Source organism: Triturus cristatus, chromosome 6 (assembly GCF_964204655.1).
Source record: "Triturus cristatus chromosome 6, aTriCri1.1, whole genome shotgun sequence".
Lineage (NCBI taxonomy): Eukaryota > Metazoa > Chordata > Amphibia > Caudata > Salamandridae > Triturus > Triturus cristatus.
Window position 1 is genome coordinate 517,217,980 of NC_140589.1, and position 21,693 is coordinate 517,239,672.

Consider the following 21,693-nt stretch of genomic DNA (forward strand, 5'->3'; position numbering starts at 1 on the left):
CGGAGTGGTTCCGTCATGAGCACGGAACGGGTTAAGGTACATACCAGCATGACAGAAAGGAGTGCATTTATAATTGTACTTTGTTGCATGCATACTAAAAAGAGGATAACTTTGTAAATAACATTTTCAAATGGACACAGCCTCTGTATGCTGTGTAGTTCCATCATTCAGATTCAAATAATGGTCACTCCAAAAGGAATTTACAATAGCATTAGGAAACTGGAGCTGATAAAGCTGAAATACACCCTGTGCTCACATCAAAAACAATACAAAAATCCTGCTATGACATCAGGCTCTGAACACAACAGCAACACTGAAGTAATAAAGTAAAAACACTGGCACTGAGCAGAACTACCTTGTGTTTGGATGTGCATCTCAACTGAAGATGTATAGTAACTGAACTAAGCTTATCCACTCCCCATGCTGTATAGTGCATGCTGTAACAAAAGTAAACAAAATGTGAATGGCATAACAGAACAATGGACGAAGATTGCTGATTGAAGATCCCTTTAAGCAAGCATATTGTACATGTAATTTTAGTAAAATCGAAATGTCTTGGCTAACGCCAGACCTAAAACGGAGTAGAATAGAACACCGTTCATTCGCTCTCCTCCAGTACTTAAAATCCTCTGCAACTTACTCAGATCTCCTTACCTTAGCTGTTTACTGAACGCTGACTTGCTTAAGAGGGGGCACTACAGGGTGATAATACATCAATATCAAGACAATATTACAATGAAAGAGATTCTGTCAAGAATTCCTGTCATGCGAGGGGAGGAAAACGGTAACCAGCGTAAACGGACTACATCTCCCAGGATGCTTAGCGGTTGAGAGGTTATGTAAACAGGAGAGCTGTTACATAACTCAAGGAAAACGCGCCCTTATGTAAACAGGAGAGCTGTTACATAACTCAAGGGAAAACACGCCCTTATGTAAACAGGAGAGCTGTTACATAACTCAAGGGAAAACACGCCCTTATGTAAACAGGAGAGCTGTTACATAACTCAAGGAAAACACGCCCTATAAAGGGAGGAACCGGGAGGTACAAGGCTGTCGGATATTGTGTTTACACCGACGTACCTGCTTCGTGAAGAGCAGTGTTCCGGAGTGGTGCTCCAGTAAGGCAAGAACGGAGGTAGGTCGAGTCGTTACTCCCTGGGCTGTGTCTTGCCCCATCATCACCTGTGAAGGACCCGGAAGCTCTACCGGTCAACCATTGAGCTTCGCTTTTTGACTCGGCTGAGTCAAAGCGCAGTGGCGCTTTTGCTGGTTGGAGTCGTAACTCCCAGCCCGACCAGAGATACAGGGACTGCCAGCTGTAACGCACACCAGGAGGTGTTTGCCGCGTTACAGACTCGGAAGTCCACAGGATCGATCGAGCGGCTGCTCTCGGTTCAGTCTTCTTGCTTTTGATTGGGGTATCGGTGACGCATCACCAGGAGGTGACTCCGCGTCCCGGTGCAGTCTGAGGAAGAGGTTGAGCGGCTGCTCCCTTCAGGTAGAGACCCCGGCTGGGTGTTTCCCTGACTCCTCGATTCTCCCCAACACTCGTCGTGCCCCTCACAGCCTACCGATTGGCATTGTCGGCCATTTCATTTCTGCCCTCTGTTGGCATACGCCGGGATCGGCGTATATGCAGAGGACGGTTAGGACCATCCGTGCTGTGGGCTGGTAACATACTTAGCCTGGAGGATTCCAGTAACTATAACTTTTGTTTATTCGTTGTATTGTTTTTGCCTTCATTAAAATAACTAACCCTTCACAAGTGGTTGCGTCCTCATTATCGTGTCTGTTAAACGATCCTGAGACGTTCAGGGCGTTACAGATTCAATGTTGGAGTCTTACACAATAGTTTGAAAAATGTCTCTGAAAAATCACACTTTAGAGGGCACAAGTACGTTAGGGAGATGGCGTTGGTATGGAATTTTTTCCATAGGCAAAGGATACAGAGACCATATTTAAACGATGAAATATATTTAATACAAAGTGATAGTACCAAGGATGAAATCATGAGATACTTTCAGACATTGATGAGTCATATTATTTATTTGATTTTTTAAGCACTCTAATGTACTGAAATTATTTTTGTTATTTATCTAGGAAGACTATGAAAGTTATGGAACACAGCAGATTTCAAGTTGTGCCATGATTGAAGGGTAGATTATTTGTCAGTCCGTTTTAGTCTTGAATTTGTGTTTTCCTACTGAATGTATTCAAGAACTGAAAAACAAGCATCCAAATGTAAATATTTAACATTTTTTTCAGGCTGTAAATACCGTTGGACAAAATATAATAGTTATCCCGGAAGAAGAAAAAAGAGCCTACATTCTTGATTTCATCGACAGCTTGAAACCAGATGATAAAGTCATCATTTTTGTTGGAAAAAAGCTTGTGTATGTAAGAAATCAAACGTTCCTCATGGGTTATACAATGTGTTTCTGGATGCCTCTGTTTTTTATTCTTTTGTGCTTTTGCATAATACGAACTTTGCCCCTTTGTGCCTTAACTTTGATTATCATATTATGGAGTGCTCATAAATTAAGGGGAACATTTACCATTCTTTCATGCAACGCAATGTAGCAATGCAACCTACTGCGCTATGTTGCATGAAAAGGAAGGTGCAGAAATGCTCCATATTTACAAAGATATGGCAAATTTCTGCTATCACCCAGGGCTGGCTCACTGTGTGCTTCCTAGCGTCAATGCGGCATCCTTGCACTAAAATGCTTGGTTTTCTGCGTTACGGGCAGAATTGGTTTTGTGCAGAAAGGCACTCTTTCCTGCGTAAAAACAATCCTGAAGGCATATTCCTCTTTCTATGTGTGCTGTTGAATGCAGCAACATGGAAAGAGGAATAAAGACATTTCTCCTCATTAAACTTCGTTCATGAGGCATACCATTTTGCCCAAACCTAGGTTTACAACGCTCTGTCTTGCATTACTTTGTATTTGCTAAACCACGCAAAGCGGGCTTGCTTATCTTACTAAATCCCAGTTAAGGATTCGGAGTTCCCTTGCACCGACTTGCGTCTTGCAAGGACAATGCAAGTCTTTAGTAAATCTGCCGCTAAACGTGGTAACAAGTGCATTTTTGTAAAAATGCATTTAATTAAATATGCACTTCTGTATTGTGGCAGCATTATGGAATGGTAGCAGAACCTTGGCTTTTTGAATCTTTGGATGGAGTTTCAAATCAAATTTCAAGTTTTCTGTAGAGTGGAGCGCATACAGTGATGTTTACAGCTTAATAGTGTTTTATGTCTCGTATCCGTGGTATATTTCACTGTTAACTACTGGGGAAAAGATGAGTCTGGGTACCCTTCGCTGCTAGGCCTCTTCCCCACCCTGTGTTAAGCCCTTTTTTGGCTATTTGGGGTAGTTCATTTTTAGGCCCCTGTAATGTTTTGTTCTCATAAGGTATCAACGATAAATTTGCGCCCTTTTCTTCCAACATCCTGAGGTTTCTAAAGGTACCCAAGGTTTATGGATTCCCCTGTAGGAAACCAAGAAACCTACAGCTTCGTGTAGGCTCCCTCTTGTAGAGATAATGGGTCTAAATGGAGTAAGGTGTACATTTTTATGTACTTTTGGTAGCATGTCCATTATGGGTGCCTTCAGGTTGGTTTGTGTAAGAAAGCTACTCACTTTCACAGTGATGACTCCACTGTTAACTATTGAAAAGAGCAGTTAACAATGGAGTAATCACTGAGAAAGTCCCATTGTCTCCACAAGAGGGAGCCTACACAAACCGGTCGGTAAATTGCTTGATAAATACCTACAACCCTTCGTTCTAAGCATGAGAACTTATATCGGGGACACTACAGAAATTATTTCCAAACTTAATCAAATTTCTTTCGCGGCTGATGATGAAATATGGCTTTGTACAGTAGACGTCAACGTTTTATACACCTCCATTCCACACGACCTGGGCCTTGAATCCATCGAATAAACCCTGTTGCAATCCATCCTTGATTTCAACTTTCAACTTTTCCTCATGGAATTGCTACATTTTACACACTATCAAATCCATTTTAAATGGGAAGACCAATGTTTTTTACAACCCACTGGGACTTCCATGGGCAACTGCGCAGCCCCAGCATACTCCAAAATTTTCAGCCACAAATTCGAGGAAAACAACATCTTGGGCAGGAGCCCCTGGAAAGAACATGCTTCAGCCTTTTTGAGATACATTGATGATATTTTCATCTTATGGAAGGGGTTATACAACCGTCTCATCACTACGCTCAATCCCCTGAACGAAATCAACGATAGAATCCAATTCACATATGAGGTTCATGAAAATACCATGGCATTTTTTGATGTTCAAATCAATAGAGTTCTTAACAAGCTGGAAACCAACATTTTCAGAAAGATAACTGACAGGAACAACATGTTGCACTACAACAGTTTCCATCAAAAAACCACTTCCCATATTCACAACTTTTGAGGGTCAAACGAATAGTGTCGAACCCTGAAACTTGTACTTAATAAACTAACGTCATGTTGAAAAGATTTGAACAGCATGGTTACCCTCGTAACATGTTGGAACAAGCTAGACTATGAAGCTCGGTTAAAACTAGAGTTGACCTTCTCGCGAATAACCCAGAAGAAGAACCAAAAACGCATGGTAGTGGTGTCCAAATGTTTCACCATGAGCTATTGTTTCAAGAAATCAATCATCAAACACTGGGCCATTCTAGCCATGGAACCTGATTTTAAAGGGCTCTTTGTCACAAAATCAATCTTTGCATATAGCAGAGGTAAAAACATTAAAGAATTGCTCACACAACAGTTAAAAGACACCACCAAAACTACCTCCAAATGGTCCACACCCTGCTACAACTGTAACAATGTCATAAAAGGATCTTAGATCACTCATCCTATGAAAGGGACGAGAATTAATTTGAGAGTGACTGCAAATTGTGACACCTCCAACGTTATTTATCTTTTGAAATGCCCTTGTGGCCTGGTATATGTGGGCAAGACTGAAAGAAAAATTAAGACCATATTTCACGAACACAAGAGAAACATTCGGACCAAAAACATCAAATCAGTGGTTACTGCCCACTTTGTTGAAAACCACAACAACATCAGTCAACTTAAGTTTCTGGTTTTGGTAACCGTGGAGAACAAGGAAGGAAGAGACAATAACAACCATCTTGTCCAAAGAGAAAACTATTGGATCAAGTCTATTATTTTTCCCTTACACTTTTGGTCCACGATTCTCAAACCAAGAGAACTACGCCACTCTACTCAACCCTCTGACTCTGGTTCTTGTACTTTCCAGCTTGCAACCTTTGGACCACCTTTTGACTATTGGGTATTTATATTTATTTTTTCCCTTACTTCTCACCCCACGGTTCTCACATTTTTCCTACCTTCCCCTTTTATCATTTGCTTCCTCAACTTCACACTCTACACTACTCCATCATGTGCATCATTGCCTTTATTTTCATTGTCCGCTTTGAAATTACTTTCCGATTTTGTTTCTACTGCATGTGATTGTGTTTATCGTCCCATCACATTTCAGTATTGAAATTGCATATTGATTTTGTTACTACAGCATGTGATTGTATTTTTTATGTTTATGCTTACACTGTAATACCTGGGTTTATGCTCACATTTTCACACATTTCCACTGTTAATATAGTGCATTTTCATTTATTCCAAGATGGCACCCGTATTCGAGTGCCATCACCCGGACTTCTAGTCCTTTTTCACTGGTTACATCCTATCCTTTTAACACTAAGTTTCCTGCTCATGGCTGCACCTCAGTTACCACATGAGTGTTTTAGCGACTTCATCTCCGTAAGTACTATGGCCCGTCTAGCTGACTGGCTTATCTTTAGCTTTTGTTTCGAAGTTCACAGTTTTTATAAACTCAACATCTATATTCATTGTATCACCGTGGCTTTTGATCACTGTCACTGTCACCGTCTAACAGCCCGCACATTTGTAAACTTTTTTTCACCTTAACCAATATGTTAATTTGCTCACATAGTTTTTCTCTAGGCTGCATAGTCACTCAATTAATCATCTTGTCCCGTGTTATATTCACGTCTCTACACATGCATTCCTTACAACCCCATCAGACACTGCGTAATCACTGTGACACACTGGTTCACCAGTTTATCAGATAATAGTTATATTCTCCACGTCCTACTTTTGTATATGCGCTCACGTCGCTTGAGGCTTCATTTTGTCCTGGTTATTGCTACGCCACAATTCACCCAGGTTCCAGGTGATGGTACCATTGTTGTTGATAATACTTTTGATGGTTGGTTCCCTCATTCTAACATTGCTCCGCTTTTGGGAGATTTCGTCCCCTGGTGAAGGGCTGTAATAGCCCGAAATGCATCGGGGAAAAATTATTGGGATGTGTGATGGTCGCATTCAAGCTCATATGATGATTCTTTGATATGAGATACTAATATCAAACAAGGAATACATTTTCATGAATTCATTGTTCTATCGGAGACCGTAGTATTCTTTGCATGATCCTTTAACAAACTTCCAATACCCGCCTCCTGGGTTCGACGCTGTGCTCAGTGGGACGTCCCCTAATCATTCTGTCTTTAGTCCAGCAGGACTCTGCTCTGGGCACTGTTAAAGGCTATCTTTCAGCCATATCTGCTTTTCTTCGCCTTCCTGATCAGCCTTCTCTTTTTAAGTCCCCTATTGTAAATAGATTTCTAAAGGGCATTACTTATCGCTTTCCTCCTTCTCCATTCATAATGCCCCAGTGGGACTTGAAACTTGTTTTGACGTTTCTCATGTTTGCTCCCTTCAAGCCTTTCCATAACTGCCCCATCAGACTCCTTACTCCGAAGACTGCCTTCCTTGTTGCAATCACCTCTTCTCACAGAGTGAGTGAGCTTCAAGCTCTATCCTCCAAACCTCCTTTTCTGGTTGTTCATCCGGACAAAGTAGTCCTTCGCATGAGGCCCTCTTTTATTCCCAAAGTGGTTAACTCTTTCCATATAGGATGGACCATCACTTTGCCCACCTTCTTCCCACCTCTGCACCCTTCCAAGGAGAAGGAGAGACTCCACCTTCTCGACCCATAATGTGCACTTACTATCAGTACCGCACAAAGGGTTTCCGAGTAGATGATCAACTCTTTGTTGGCTATGTGGGCGCCAAGAAAAGTCAGGCTGTGCAAAAACGTACCATCTCTCGGTGGGTTGTTCTATGCATTAAAGCTTCAGTGGGACTGCATGCCCACTCCACCAGGGCTATGGCAGCTTCTACTGCCTTGGGACTTGGAGTTCCCCTCATCGACATCTGTCAAGCGGCCACGTGGGCATCACTGCACACGTTTCCTAAACATTATTGCCTAGACAGCCAAGTCCAGAGAGACGGCTATTTTGGCTGTTCTGTTCTCCAGCATTTTCTGGTGTGAACTTAGTTCGTAGACCCACCTCTGGGGTTGGCATTGCTGGGGTATCTATTCTAAGGTAAGGAATCTATACCTAACAGTCTCTTTCAGATGAACAAGTTACTTCTCTTCGGTAACGATGTATCTGTAAGAGACATATGTTCATTATAGATTCCTTACTGCCCCACCCATCCTCCCCGTTCTGCGAACTGACTTCTAGAGATAGGAACTCCCTATGTGCACCAGTAGTCAGTGTCTTGCATTGCTCTGGGCTTTTGACGTGATAAGTCATGTCAGAACTGACATCAGCGCACAGGGGCTGCGTCTAAGTAGACAACGCAACGTCATCCCAGCAACCACAATGAGGACGACGGCTGCAGTGTCGACCGACGCCACCTACTAATGCGCAGGGGTACTGCTAAGAGAAAAAAATTCCGGATCCAGTCTGACACCTGGGGGTAATTCTAAGGTAAGTAATCTATAACTGATATGTCTCTTACAGATACATTGTTACCGAAGGTAAGTAACTTGTTCGTTTCTACCGATCCACACAGTCAAGGAGGCGCCACCATGGCCTTTGTTGAGTGTTTCCCTTATACGGTTTGATTCTCTGAGCAGACTGAAAAACCATACTTTTACAGAAGGATCTGACCTTAACCTCAGCCCGAGGAGACTTTTGATCTCCAGGTTGCAAGGTCTTCAGCTGAGATACAGGCACTAGTCCGACTAACTTCCTGCCCTCATTTCGGGGAAATGGTACATCGTATCTTTAACATGTCTGATACAAGTGGGATAGTACAGCTATTTAACAGCATAGGTTCTGGGCTATTAAGCACCTTTCAGATGATCTTCTGAGTTATTCCATCCTTTATACATTCATTATTGGGAAGCGTTTTTAGAGGGCTTCCGCTGGTCCTACTCCTTGTAGTGGGTATCCTGGTTTTAATTTTCCTGCTACGCAATGGACTTCCCAGCCTCCAAAGAGATGGAAAAAGCACTCCTAGTGCGATGTTGCCGTGAATGCATGGTACTCGATCTGGAGCCCGAAGGGTCGACTCTGGGTTTCCCTCCCTTCCCGGGACCCAGAGTGACCCCTATCCAGCTTTGCCAATTTTGCGAAGCGTTGTACGCCATCTTTGGGCAGTCTGACTCTGCCGGCGCGCTTTCGGTCCCTGTGGACTCCGTAGGGGGCCCTGAGCCTTCGACGCCAGCGGCTCCGGCCCCAGCACCGCAGGATCCCCTTGGATCCAGGCCTGGATCCGGATCAGCGCAGGTCGACCTCATTACACCTCCCACGGCGCCGAATCCACTGGCACCACGTCCACAGCCAGAGTCTGTTGTGTCCCCAGCCGGCGTCGACCCTGGCCTCCATCCTGATGTAGACATGGAGCCGGGCTGGATCTGGCGCCAACGGGTACTTTTGTGCCCTTGTTCTACCCTGGCTCCTTTAGACCAGATTGGCAGCCAGAGGAGAGCGAGGAGGACTGGGAGGGGTCTGGAGACCCTTTAACTGACCAGTTGGGCTATGAACCTACCTACCGTGGCTACCGGGGAGGGGAGCGTCTTACGCCATGATGTTGCGTAGGGTGGCCGAGGCTTTCAACCTCGAGCTACCTACGGTGGCAGTCAGGACTAACCTCCTGACAGAGGCAGCCAGCTCTTCGGAGCCCCTGCTACCGTTTAATGAAGCCCTTAACGACATCCTTTTGGGCACCTGGTCCAGGCCCAACACAGGGGCTCCTGTGGATAGGATGAATGCCCGACGCCACCCCCTTGCTCCGGGCGACCCCACTTTCCTCTCCCAACACCCGCCCTGAGAGCTTGGTGGTCCAAGCCTCCACCTCCAAAGGCGCATTCCCTAATGCACCACGTGATAGGGAATCCAAAAAGCTGGACTATCTTGGGAAGAAGATATTTTCTTCCTCCAGCTTGGGACTGCGGTTGGTAAACACTGCATGTCTTTTGGGCCATTACACCCACTCTGTGTGGGATACGGTATCGCCAGTGCTGCCCCAGTGCTCGGAGGAGTCCCGGGCCGTACTCTCCCGTGAAGTTGTCGAAGGGAGAGACACAGCAAAGTTTACCATCCGCTGTGGGCTAGATACCGCCGACTCACTAGGCAGGACGATTTCCACGTCAGTAGCCCTTGGACGCTACGCCTGGTTGAGGTCGACTGGTTTTTCATTGGATCATGTAACAAATGGGGGTGCGCAGATTCAAGAAGTCCAGTAGACCAATGTAGTTAGAAAATTAACTTTTTTATTCAAAAATATTTCTTATAAAAATCAATGGGTTTAGACAATCCAGCCAATGCGTTTCATTCCCATATAGGGAACTTCCTCAGGGCAAACACAATATCCCGTGTAAAAGTACACTGCGAAATGTATGTCAGCAAAAGTAGGTAGACCTTGTTGTTAATAAAATTGGTGACCCTTCCCAAAGAACAATATACTCCTGTGTAAACCTGTGTTGAGCAGGAACACCTTCCCCCAGATGTCTAGGAAGAGTAGGTCAAATTGTGGTGAAGTGGCCCCGCCATACAGTATGAACGACCAAATGTAAGCTGTTTTTGACAGACAAGAACTTCCAATCAATATCTCAGGAAAGGACACAACGCAGTTTTGGGTCTATCCTCCCGAACAACGAGTTCGAGATATACAGGCTATGATTCTGATATTTCAGCCTCTATCCCAGGTTTCGGTCAGGATGTCCCTCAGACTACTGGGCCTGATGGCCTCCTGCATCCTGCTGGTGGACCATGCCAGATGGCTTATGTGGGCTCTGCAGTGGGACCTGAAGTTCCAGTGGGTACAACATCAGGGGAACCTGTCCGATTGCGTCCAGATCTCAGAGGGCACTGCACACCAATTGCAGTGGTGGCTAACGAACCAGCATTGGGTCGAAAGCAGATCCCTCTCCCTTCCCCAACCAGAGTTCACAGTTGTGACCGATGCATCACTTCTGGAATGGGGCGGCCACATGGGGCAGGCGGAGATCAGAGGCCTCTGGTCTCCGGCGGAGTCCGGGCTTCATATCAACCTTCTGGAGCTTTGGGCAATTTGTCTTGCACTCAAAGCATTCTGTCTGGGGAAGAGTAGTGCAGGTTTTCAATGACAACACCATTGCTATGTGGTACTGCAACAAACAAGGCAAGGTGGGGTCGTGGACCCTATGTCAAGAGGCCCTCCGCCTCTTGACATGGCTGGAACATCAGGGCATATCCCTGGTGGTTCAACACCTGGCAGATTCTCTGAACGCCAGGGCGGACCAACTCAGCCGCAGGTGCATGATGGATCACGAATGGGGTCTTCACTCGGAGGTGGTGCAAGGTCTCTTTCGACTGTGGGCAGAGCCTTCGTTGGATCTATTCGCCACAGAAGAGAAAGCACAATGTCAGCAATTCTGCGTGTTGGAATTTCCAAGGCGGCACTCGTTAGGTGACGCCTTTTGTCGCGAGTGTAGTTGCAATCTTCTAGACGCCTTTCCGCCTATACCACTTCTGCCCAGAGTGCTGAAGAAGATCAAGCGCGACTGGGCCCCAAGTCATTCTTGTGGCTCCGGATTGGGCACGAAGAGTCTGGTATCCCGAGCTGTTAATGGCCATCGATCCGCCGATCAGACTGCCTCTTAGGGAGGAACTTCTGTCGCAGCAGCAGGGGACGGTCCTCCACCCGTACCTGTCCAGCCTCCACCTCCTTGCGTGGAGATTGAGCAGCAGCAGTTGACGTCGTTTGACCTGCCTACCGAAGTCTGTGATGTTATCTTGGCAGCCAGGCGTCCCTCCACTAAGACGGTATATGCCTGTAGATGGAATACATTTGTGGCATGGTGCACAGCAAAGGCTGTGGACCCCCTTTCTGCTCCTCTTTCTGAGGTTCTCTTGTTTCTCCTTTCTTTGGCCCAGTAGGGCTCTGCTCTGGGCACTCCTAAAGGGCTACCTCTCGGCCATGTCAGCATTCCTTAGTCTTCCTGATCAGCCTTCTCTTTTCAAGCCCCCTGTTGTAAATTGCTTCCTTAAGGGAATTACTCATCTTTTTCCTCCTGTTCCTTTCGTAATGCCCCAGTGGGACTTGAACTTGGTTCTTACTCCCTTTGAGCCTCTACATAACTGTCCTCTCAGGCTTCTGACTTTAAAAACTGCCTTTCTGGTGGCCATCACCTCTGCGCACAGGGTGAGTGAGCTCTAAGCCCTTTCTTCTGAGCCTCCCTTTCTGACTGTTCATTCGGACAAGGTTGTCCTTCGAACTCGTCCTTCCTCCCTTCCCAAAGTGGTTATTCCTTTCCATATTGGACAGACCATCACTTTGCCTACCTTCTTTCTGCCTCCGAATCCTGCCAAAGAAGAAGAGAGACTCCGCCGCCTGGATCCAAAGCGTGCACTTTCCTTTTACTTGGATCGCACAAAACAATTCCGGGTGAATGACCAGCTCTTTGTTGGCTGCGTGGGTGCCAAAATAGGTTGGACTTTGCACAAATGGGCCATTTCTAGATGGGTCTTTTTGTGCATCAAAGCTTGTTATTCCTTGGCAAAGAAGGAGCCTCCAGTGGGGTTGCACGCCCATTCCACCAGGGCAACGGCAGCTACTACTGCTTTGGGACATGGAGTCCCCCTTACTGACATGTGTCAGGCAGCTACATGGGCATCGATGCACTACTGCCTGTACAGTCAAGTCCGGAGAGACGGCTTGTTTTGCTGTTCTGTTCTCCAGGACTTCCTGGTGTGAACTTAGTTCGCAGACCCACCTCCGGGGTTGGTATTACTGGGGTATCTATCCTAGGGTAAGGAATCTATAACTAACTGTTTCTTTCAGATGAACAAGTTACTTACCTACGGTAACAATATATCTGTAAGAATTATAGGTTAGTTATGGATTCCTTACCACCCTACCCATCCTCCCGTTCTGCGAACTGACTTCCAGTGTTAAGGACTTCCTTTCAGGGCCCTAGTTTTGTGCACCTGTGGTCAGTGTCTTGCATGGCTCTGTGCTTCTGGTGTGGAAAGTCATGTACAGAACTGACGTCAGCTCGCGAGGTCGGCGTCTATGTGGCTACTGCAACATCATCCCGGCAACCATGACGCCAACGATGAACGCGGAGCCGACCGGCGCCACGTTCCAACGCGCAAGGGTACTGCTGATGAAAAACTTTCCAGATCCAGTCTGACGCCTGGGGGTAATTCTAAGTTAAGGAATCTATAACTAACCTATGTTTCTTACAGATGTATAATTACCAAAAGGTAAGTAACTTGTTCTTCTATGCTCGTTTCGGCGCCCTGAACGCCTTCTTCAGGAAAGCTACAATGATTACATATTCCTGCACTTTATACTGTTGCAGGGATTCTGCTTATACACAGAACTATGCGTAGAACCCCAGGACCTCAGTGAATTGTGGTGTACCAGAAACTCACCTCAGAACCCAGAACCCAGTATCCGGCTAGCATAAGTGTCCCATTCGTTATCCGAGATTTAGCTCGGCGGTCCCAATGAAAAGACAACCCAGAACAAGCGACTCAGTATACTCTCAGTAATGGTGGGAATCGGAAATACCTGTTCGTATATTATTCTCACATCAGTCCACAACAATAATCAACAGAGACACGGTGTAAATAAAAAGAGTTTGTTTTTATAGACCACGTGTCCTAAGATGCAGTACTTTGGCTAATACAAGCAGACAAATGATTAAAATCAAAACCATCAACATCGTTACAATACCATAGAATATAAAAGGGGTGATCATGTTATAATGACAGTGGATACTACCACCTTCCCTTTACTAAGAAGCTAATATTATTATTAGACTAATAGAAGGTCTCTTAGGCTTGAATAGGGGACCCCATACCTCAAAGATCAGCTTAGTGAAATCACATCACAGGAGCATCAGGAGTCTTCTCGCAGGAAGGCTCGTCTTCGGTCTGAATAATAAACATGATGTCTGTGATATTAAAAGCACCAACTTTCAGGTATTTGCAGCTGCTCGTGTGTTATGACTAAATAGTGGGTCGATCAACCTAGAGTGGAAAACATGCATTGTCTAACAACTCAGACTGTTTGTCACATCGTGTGCAGACCAAGGTCGCTGCGCAGAGCTCGGGATGGTAACAACAGATTGCTCTCGTGTGAGGCAAGACTCGAGTCAGCAGTTTGTTTAAGCAATAACATGGGAAAGCAGTGTCGTGCGCAAAAGCAGCAAGATGGCTTTCTAACCTCTAACGTGGTTATGCTAACTTAACAATGTATGTACGTATTAAGGGAGTCCTTACTACATGCCCCCTTGATCGAAGCACTACTTAGTATGCAAGAAAAGAGAGAACGCAGAGTTCAAGTGCGACAGAGCAGAACAAGGCGTATCCAATTTAAAAAACAACGGTCAGTTCAGGCAAAGTCCGAGTATGAAAAAACCAAAAGTGTAAAGAAAAAACAAAAAACCTCAAACGTACAGTGGGGGGTGAAAAAATGAAGAAAAAAAAAACGCCTCACCGGGCAGAAGTGCAGACGCACAGGGACTGTTCAAGACACTTGAGGAAAACACAGTGGACGATAGTTCACTCAATCCATGAAAGTATATGCAGCATATGTGGCCACTGCTTCCAGCAGAAAATCATTGGCACGGCCACTGAAGGTTTCAGCCATCCAGTTAATCAAAGAAAAGGAACATACATGTTCTTCCATTAGCGGAGCCTCTAGCACCATCAGAGGGCAACCAGCGTGTACTTCCAAATAACTCATATCCAAGAAGTCATATGGCGCTCTCGCGATGTCCCAATTACCCAGGATACCATGCGCCGCACCGCAGGCCATAATCCGAACACCAGAACAGGCGAACTCGTGAGACACTAAGGGCCTCATCAGTCGATCATAATCCGGGTCCGGAGACACCATGTTGGTTAAGCACAAATCCATAGGCCATTCAAAGGGACAATCTAGGCAGTGGAAGACAGGTTGCACGCAGGTGAAGTAGGAATACCGGAAGGATAATCCATATGCCAGGCTCAAAGTCGCCAATGGCAGGACACCATAGTATTCAAGCATCCTGTCACGAAGAAGCTGCAGACGGGACAGGCTGTCGTGTGGCACAGAAAGAGCAGCCATTCCGCAAGATGAAAAGTAAAAGTAGCACACCTGCCACTAGCGCCAGAATTAAAGGGACACCTCCAAAGACGCTCGAGAAAATAGAATGAAAAAATGCCGGAATCACACCAAAAATAGTTTGGAAAGAGGTCACGAGGCCCGAGCCCACAAGTTTAAAAAAATTAGCCAGGCCAGTCGTGGACGAGGCATTAAATTGTTTGGATCAAAGCTCCAAAATGCAGGGGGAGGTCAGTATTCAAAAGCGCCTGTACCTCAGTGCGCGTATTTGCTACGTGAAGGACAAATGTTTCCCGGGAGGAAGTCAATGGCACCTCCTTTTGGGACAATAGCGCTCTTATTCTGCTCATCTTGTTGAACTCTGCTTTCAAGGTTGGAATCGAAGGCCAGATGGAAGCATCCAGCCTCCCATGCGGGGGAGGAAACAGAACGTTATTGCAGCAGACAACCCTCTGCGATACAGTCACTATATATGGGATCCCCACTAACATCCCGCAGCAAGCTTCATTATTTAAAATTAAATAACTACCGTTTGCAAGCAGCGTGAAAGATGGCGTAATCACTGGTACCGGGATACCTTTGAGGACGCAGGCCAAATTCGGGGCGTGTACATTACAAGCACCGTGCAACTGAATGTGCCTACATACAACAGAATGATCAGGTGACGTTGTACATTCTTTACCCTTCAGATAAACCTCAGTACCGTCCCTTGTACATCTATACGTAAAGGGGAGGGACCAGACTTCATGTATGAAAGCGGTACCCAGCTGTTCATATCTACCCAGAGCATAGTGTTTCATACAAGAGGTAAACTTAAAAAGTGCGAACGGGAGAGTTATCAATCCGTGTAAGAGCCACACTGCTGAATCTACTTCCGCTACAGAGAAAGGTAACGGCTCCAATTTTTCAATATGTAGCAAGGAATATGAAGCATCTTTCATGGACATGAACTGCTGTTTGTCAGTAAGGTTAAAGGGAAGAAATAACGATGTTGTATTCAGATAGTCCCAAGGGACCTTCCCTGCCTTCAATGTTTGTAATGTCCATGCAAACTGCATAACAGAACGCAACTGTGACCATGATACAATACAGACATATCATCATGCACAATATCAACAATTGAAGAAACAATATTATCTAATGTATAAATTCGAGAAGAAAGAGTGCTAATGCTGTTATCAATAACTGCTAATACTTTTTCCATATTAGCCTGATCAATAGCTCTCAATCGTGAAGCTGCCTCAATTTGCGACAGTTTCCATACTTCGTTGTAAATAGCATACGCCCAGCTTTTGGATCTGCCACCCACAGGACCTTTAACAAAATCATTCAAATCTATTTTGTCATGTAATTTTGATAAATGAACTTTGACAGATGCCAAGGTGGAATGTCGCAGCCAGGACTGACATAATTTCCCTACAGAGTATGTAGTTACTGTATGTGACGACTCAAACCGTGGGTCTACGTGTTCCTGAGTATACCCCGGTTTCAGTCCTAGAAAACGACGTTGACAGGTATCAGAACTGCTTTGCCAAATTAACCATCCCTCATTACCAAATTTCGAAATATTGAAAGATGAATTAGAAACTAATAACTGCAAAGCAGGAAGGGACAGATCTGTGTGGTTATCCCAATTTGGGTAAGCGCCCAGATCCGGCACAGAAGGCGAATTTAGTTTTTTAGAAGTGGCCAATCCGAAACAGGTGGTTTGGAAGATGGTTGAATTTAAAAACAACATATGATTTGGTACTAGACAGGCACGGTGTAAAGCTTCAGTTCCCTGAACCTGCCACGGTTTGGAACCCCAAACCGACTTAAGATCAATAGTAGCCTTCCATAGATCATAACCTTTGATTGACAACTCATCCATAAAGGACTTAGAATAAAGCAATTTGGTGTGTGTCAGTCTAACCTTGGAGGCAGACTCAGGCTTAACTTTAAAATAAAAGGATGCCGGGGCTGAAACACTGAAACCAGTAAAATAAGTAAACTTATCAACTAATGTATGTGAACTGCCAAACGAGGGGGTGGGACAGTGTTCCCATTGGGTAAAATTTACAAAATTCCTAAATGTATTCGCTTTATGCAGGAAGTGATTGCCATAATGTTGAAAACAATACTGTTCTGCATAATTAGCCGCATTTTCATACAAATCCTCAGCATCAAAAGCGGCATAATATTTCAAATCTGAAAACAGTGCCTCAATGGCGTGTACATCCCAATCATCAGAACGTATGTTCTGTTTAACTACATCACCCATAGAAACACGAAATACATTAGGCACATTAATGACCTCTGTAGGCCCATGAATTTGAAATTTAACTGCATCCCATGCGATTCCATCCATGACGGGCCAGGCAGTAATATTCACAAAAGTCTGGTCCCTTTTCATGATGTGGGACGAGGAGTGGGGGGCCAAAGTTCCATCGATAAGTCTAATTGTCGATCTCTCTTTGAGATAGTGGCCATCCACCAAACGGAAAAAAACTATAACAAATCCAATGGACATAAACAAAAAAATACTGAAAAGCAGCAACCAGATGTATGTCCAAGGGGCTATCAAAAAATGTCTCTTAAACCAGCTTACATAAACAGCAATGTTCGATGGGGGAGTTGAGGGCAAAGAGTTAGTGTCAAAGGAGAAACGGGACTGGCCAAGTGCTGTAGATTGTAAAACAGGCGAGGGTCCACGTGTAGGATAAGCATACTCAGTTTCTTCGGGCAAACCACCAGCCGGTGGTATCAGCAAGGGATCAGTAACTGAATGCATCTCGATGGCAACATCAGACAAGGTGTTAGAAGCAGGAACCAACATTGAATTTCTTTGCATTGTCTGGCATGAAACTGCCGGAGTCATACTAAGAAGTATCGGCCACTCGCTGAAGTTTGACATTGTCAATAGAGATGTACCTGATTTCTTTGCGACCAGGAAGTGGAGGTAAAATGACTGTTCTTGTACCCTGCACTCCAAGCACTGAAACTGGTGCACGATAAGTGGGGCCGAACTCTTGTTCTCCACCTTCTCACGGACCAGATCTCCAACTCGGGGTAGCCAGCCGACTACTGGAATCTGAACCACAGCTTCAGATGTGGAGGGCAAGTGTTCTTTCGAAAGAGAGTCTCTGGCTTCTTGTAGAGTCTGCAAAACAGCACAGTGATCATCTACGTCAAAGGGTGCGGTCGACGCCGCAATGTCTAGACCATCAAGGTCTGGAACAAACATTCTGATTCCGAAGAGCATCATGTACGGGGTCCGCCCACCCAGAGACCTTCTAGGGAGATTATTAAGTGCACGTTGGACGTTATACAAATGGGCTAGCCAGTTCCGGCCTGTGCCTAAAACACGTGCTGTCAATGATTGCTTTAAGTCACGGTTCATTCGCTCCACCACACTATTACCCTCAGGTCGGTAGGGGGACGAAAATTTGACTAGGACCCCCAAATTTCTCATAGCCTCCTTGTAAGCCTTTGAGGCGAACGCAGGGCCCTGATCAGAATGGAAGGTACCACACGCAAAAGTTCCCACAAAGACACGCAAATCCCTGATGACAGTCCGCGAGTCAGCACTCCTTTGTGGCCATACCCAAAGAAAACGTGTGCACGAATCCACTGCAACCAAGATATACTTGTACGCAGTATCAGAAGAAAAAGGACCGCAGTGATCCAAATAAACACAACCAAATGGCTTATTAGAGATGTACAGCTGTGTCTGTGGTGGGCGCGCAACAGTAGAAGGTCTAATCTGTTGGCAAATGTCACAATCAAGAACATATGCGCGCGCTTGTTTATATAAACCAAACCACCAGTAACGTTGTTGTAGCAGAGATATTGTAGCTGACACACCGGCGTGGGCTGACGCCAACCCCTCGTGCGCAGCTAGGATCAGTGCTGGTCTGCAGTCCGCGTTGGGAATAATTCTGACACCAACGTCGTTAATCCTCACTAATGGGACGTTATCATGACTTAAATGATAAATATAACGAGAGGGAAAACCCTTCGGGTAATCACTTCCCTTCTCTGTAGCAGCAATAGCTGCCAAGATGTCATCATCAATCTTACTTTTGGATCTTGTAACTGCTGCCACTAAGTATGTAGCCACTGCTGTTTTCGCTGCCTCGTCAGCTAAGCTGTTGCCGACAGCATGGACACCAAGTCGTTGGTGACCAGGAGTGTGAATAACATTCACGAGAGGGAGACGTTCTTTAAAGTCTGCCACTCGAACCCAAAGCGTTTTATGCTTAATTGTGCTACCTTTCGTGTCTCGATAATCATTCTGAGACCCGAAGTGTAAATTGTCATTGTAGGACTGGACACAGTAGAAGGAGTCACTCACTATAAGAGTAGTGACTCGGGGATCAGCAAACTCCAGTGCAAGCACCAGAGCCCGAAGCTCCGCTAATTGCGCGGTACAATCACCCAATGACTGCGTATGCACTGCATCAGATTGGAATTCACCATTTACGAATGTACCTACGACAATTGCGCAAGCCGCTGAATAAGCGTGCTTTGATCCAATTGCGGGCTGCGCAGACCCGTCAGTGTATATGACACAATGGTATTCTTCGAGGGGGCGCAAAGACAGAGGTGCCGGATGAACGAATTCATACTGCAAGTACTCTTGAGTCTGTAATGAGGCATCAAAGATGTAAGTGACATCTGGCGACGTCAGTGTTGTGGCCCATTGTATCCACCGTGGATGCACAGCTTTAGAATTTGGTACACTTGCCTTAGTCACTGCCTCTAATGCAGGATATGGTGTTACAACCAGAATCTGTTTCCCATGCGACAGTGCGCGTTCCTTGAGGATCGCCATCTGCACAGCAGTCAGAACTTTTTCGACCGTGGAAAAACGTAATTCAGCAGAGGTGTACAAGTGGGATTTGTACGTAATGGGGACTGTATCGCCCTCATTAAACGTCAAATACGTGAACCCCACGGCGCCTGGTACTATTCTTATTACCAGGTTAGTGCGGTTATCACGTGTCAGCAAGTATTGTGAAGCAAGAAGGTAAGCCTGTAAAGACTGTAAAATTGCAGAGTGTTCTAGCTGCCAGCTAGACTTCGAAAACGAAGGTTGTACCAAGGCGTAAAGCGGCTTGATACGCTGGGCATAATCAGGAATGTACGTACGGCCGAAATTCAGAAAGCCCAGCAGAGATTGTAATTTCTTCAGTGTCGTAGGAGCACTTAAGCGTGCACACTTCTCCAGAAAGTGGGGGGCTAACCCCTTACCTTCATTGTTGAGCTCGTAGCCCAAAAACAACACCGTATATTCTGCGATGTGAGACTTCGCAAAATTGAATTTGTAGCCATAGTCAGCAAAACTCACGATAATATTGTCGACTCGAGACCGATGTGGCATCAGCTCATCATCCGTAAGATAGATATCGTCAACATAGGAGTATGCGTCTGGGTCTATTCTTTCTAAGAGAGAAACCACGCGAGCAGAAAAGACGCCAGGGCTATTTTTGTAACCCATGGCTAATCTTGTAAACTGTTTTTGTTTGCCGCCCGAAGTAAACGCCGTCCACTGGCTACTCAGTGTGGACAGGTTGTGGCTAAAAAAGCCATTGGAAATGTCAAGTGTCGTTTTAAACCTTTTACGCACGAGACTGTCGACTAAAGCCGAGCTATGTGTATTTTGTACCGCGCAGGTCCGGCAATGGGAGTTTAGGTGCCGGTAATCCAAAACTAAACGGTACGAGCCGTCAGGCTTCGTTACAGTGAATAAAGGGTTATTCATAGGGGACACACATGTTTCAATAACACCCTGATATTCCAATTGTTCAAGGATCGCCGCGACGTGGGGTCTAGCTTCACGACGCATGGGATATTGTGGTTGAGGCTGGGGCATAGCCCGCAATGGAATCTCATGGCAGGGGGACAATCGGTCCCATCCCACCTGAGTACGATACACCGCCGGCGCAAGCGCAAGCGCCCACTCCCCAGCATACACTTCAGCTTGGTCCTTAGGCACTGTGTGCGCAAAGGACGGGAGGATTACTTCCTCCCCTCTAGGAGCCTCTAAAATGAAAGCTGGAGGCCAATCTGCCTCCGCTAGGAGGATATCATAGGTGGTGGTCAGATTATCCCAAAAAATCCCTTTTATAGTACGTTGTATGTCACCCTCAATTAATAAGACTATTTCATAAAGTCTGTCAGGGGGAGCCACTCTGGTGTCAGCTGTTTCAACAGTAACCAATATATCAGTTGCTGTCACCGCCAGAAATGGACGCAGAGCTTGACGGACTATGGTAATTTCCGCTGCGCTGTCCAGTAGCGTCAGCGCCCATGTCCGGTTCCGAAGCTGTGTCCGCACTATCTGAGGCATACCTTGCCGTCAGAGCCGCCACTTTCTTCTTCTGAAACGGGGGTCTTTGTCGTGCGAATTCGTCCTGCTTGCCTTTACCCTCAGTCTGTCGGGGTTGGTCACGCTGCTGTGGAGCACCCCGACCCTTGCCACCGCCTCCGCCACCGGACTGTGTAGCCGATGTTTCCTGTGAAGAACGAGGAGAACACTGTTCAGAAACCTGAAATCTATCAGGAGACTTAATAGTAGCACGATCGCGCAGATCATAAGTGCGTTCACTACTTGACTGTACGGGAGAGGCAGGCCGAGAGCCCTGTTTCTGTTGCTGCTGCTTTCCCTGTTGTTTAAACCGCCAATTTTGTTTTGGAAAACTTGGTCGGTCGTCCTTACCAGAGGCTTCTGCCTTACCCTGCTGTTTTAGATCGGGATGTTTGATGACAGGCTTAACTCCTAAAGAGCTACGACCCAAATCCCGGTATGCCTCTGCGATTATTTTCGCAAATTCCTGCGGTTTGTCCTCCTCAGCAACTCGCTTCAGTTCATTACGAACCTGGAAATGCAAAGCATCACCCTTAAGGTTTCCCATTATCATGGTAGCCACCAGGTTAAATTGTCCGAGGAGCCGCATCCCTAATTCTATCGCAGACTCCGCACCATGGTTCTCTTAAACTCGTTTGATAACGGAGGGCAGCTGCAACATAGACGCACTGCGCGTACGTCGCTGCAAAGACCTTGCCCCAATTTACACAATCATCTATGTGGGGGACCAAGTCTTTAGGCAAACTAATGGTGAGGATCCTGTGTTTCTCCACAGGAGATGTATTCGGGTATACCGCTTCTATTTGGTCAAATTTTTCAGCAAGCCAAAAGGGGAAATCATCCCTAGTTTGGGGGCGCTTGCCCATAACAGAATTAACCATA

General features: G+C 45.8%; 1 protein-coding gene across 2 annotated transcripts in view; it reads left to right on the forward strand.

Annotated features, from left to right (window-relative positions):
- Positions 1 to 21,693, forward strand: part of DDX43 (DEAD-box helicase 43) — a 1,041,849-nt gene that overhangs the window by 441,817 nt on the left and 578,339 nt on the right. For both annotated transcript variants that reach the window (XM_085610941.1, XM_085610942.1), the window contains exon 12: positions 2,266 to 2,393. In XM_085610941.1, the coding sequence (XP_085467067.1) occupies positions 2,266 to 2,393 (128 nt within the window). The remainder of the gene's footprint in view (positions 1 to 2,265; positions 2,394 to 21,693) is intronic.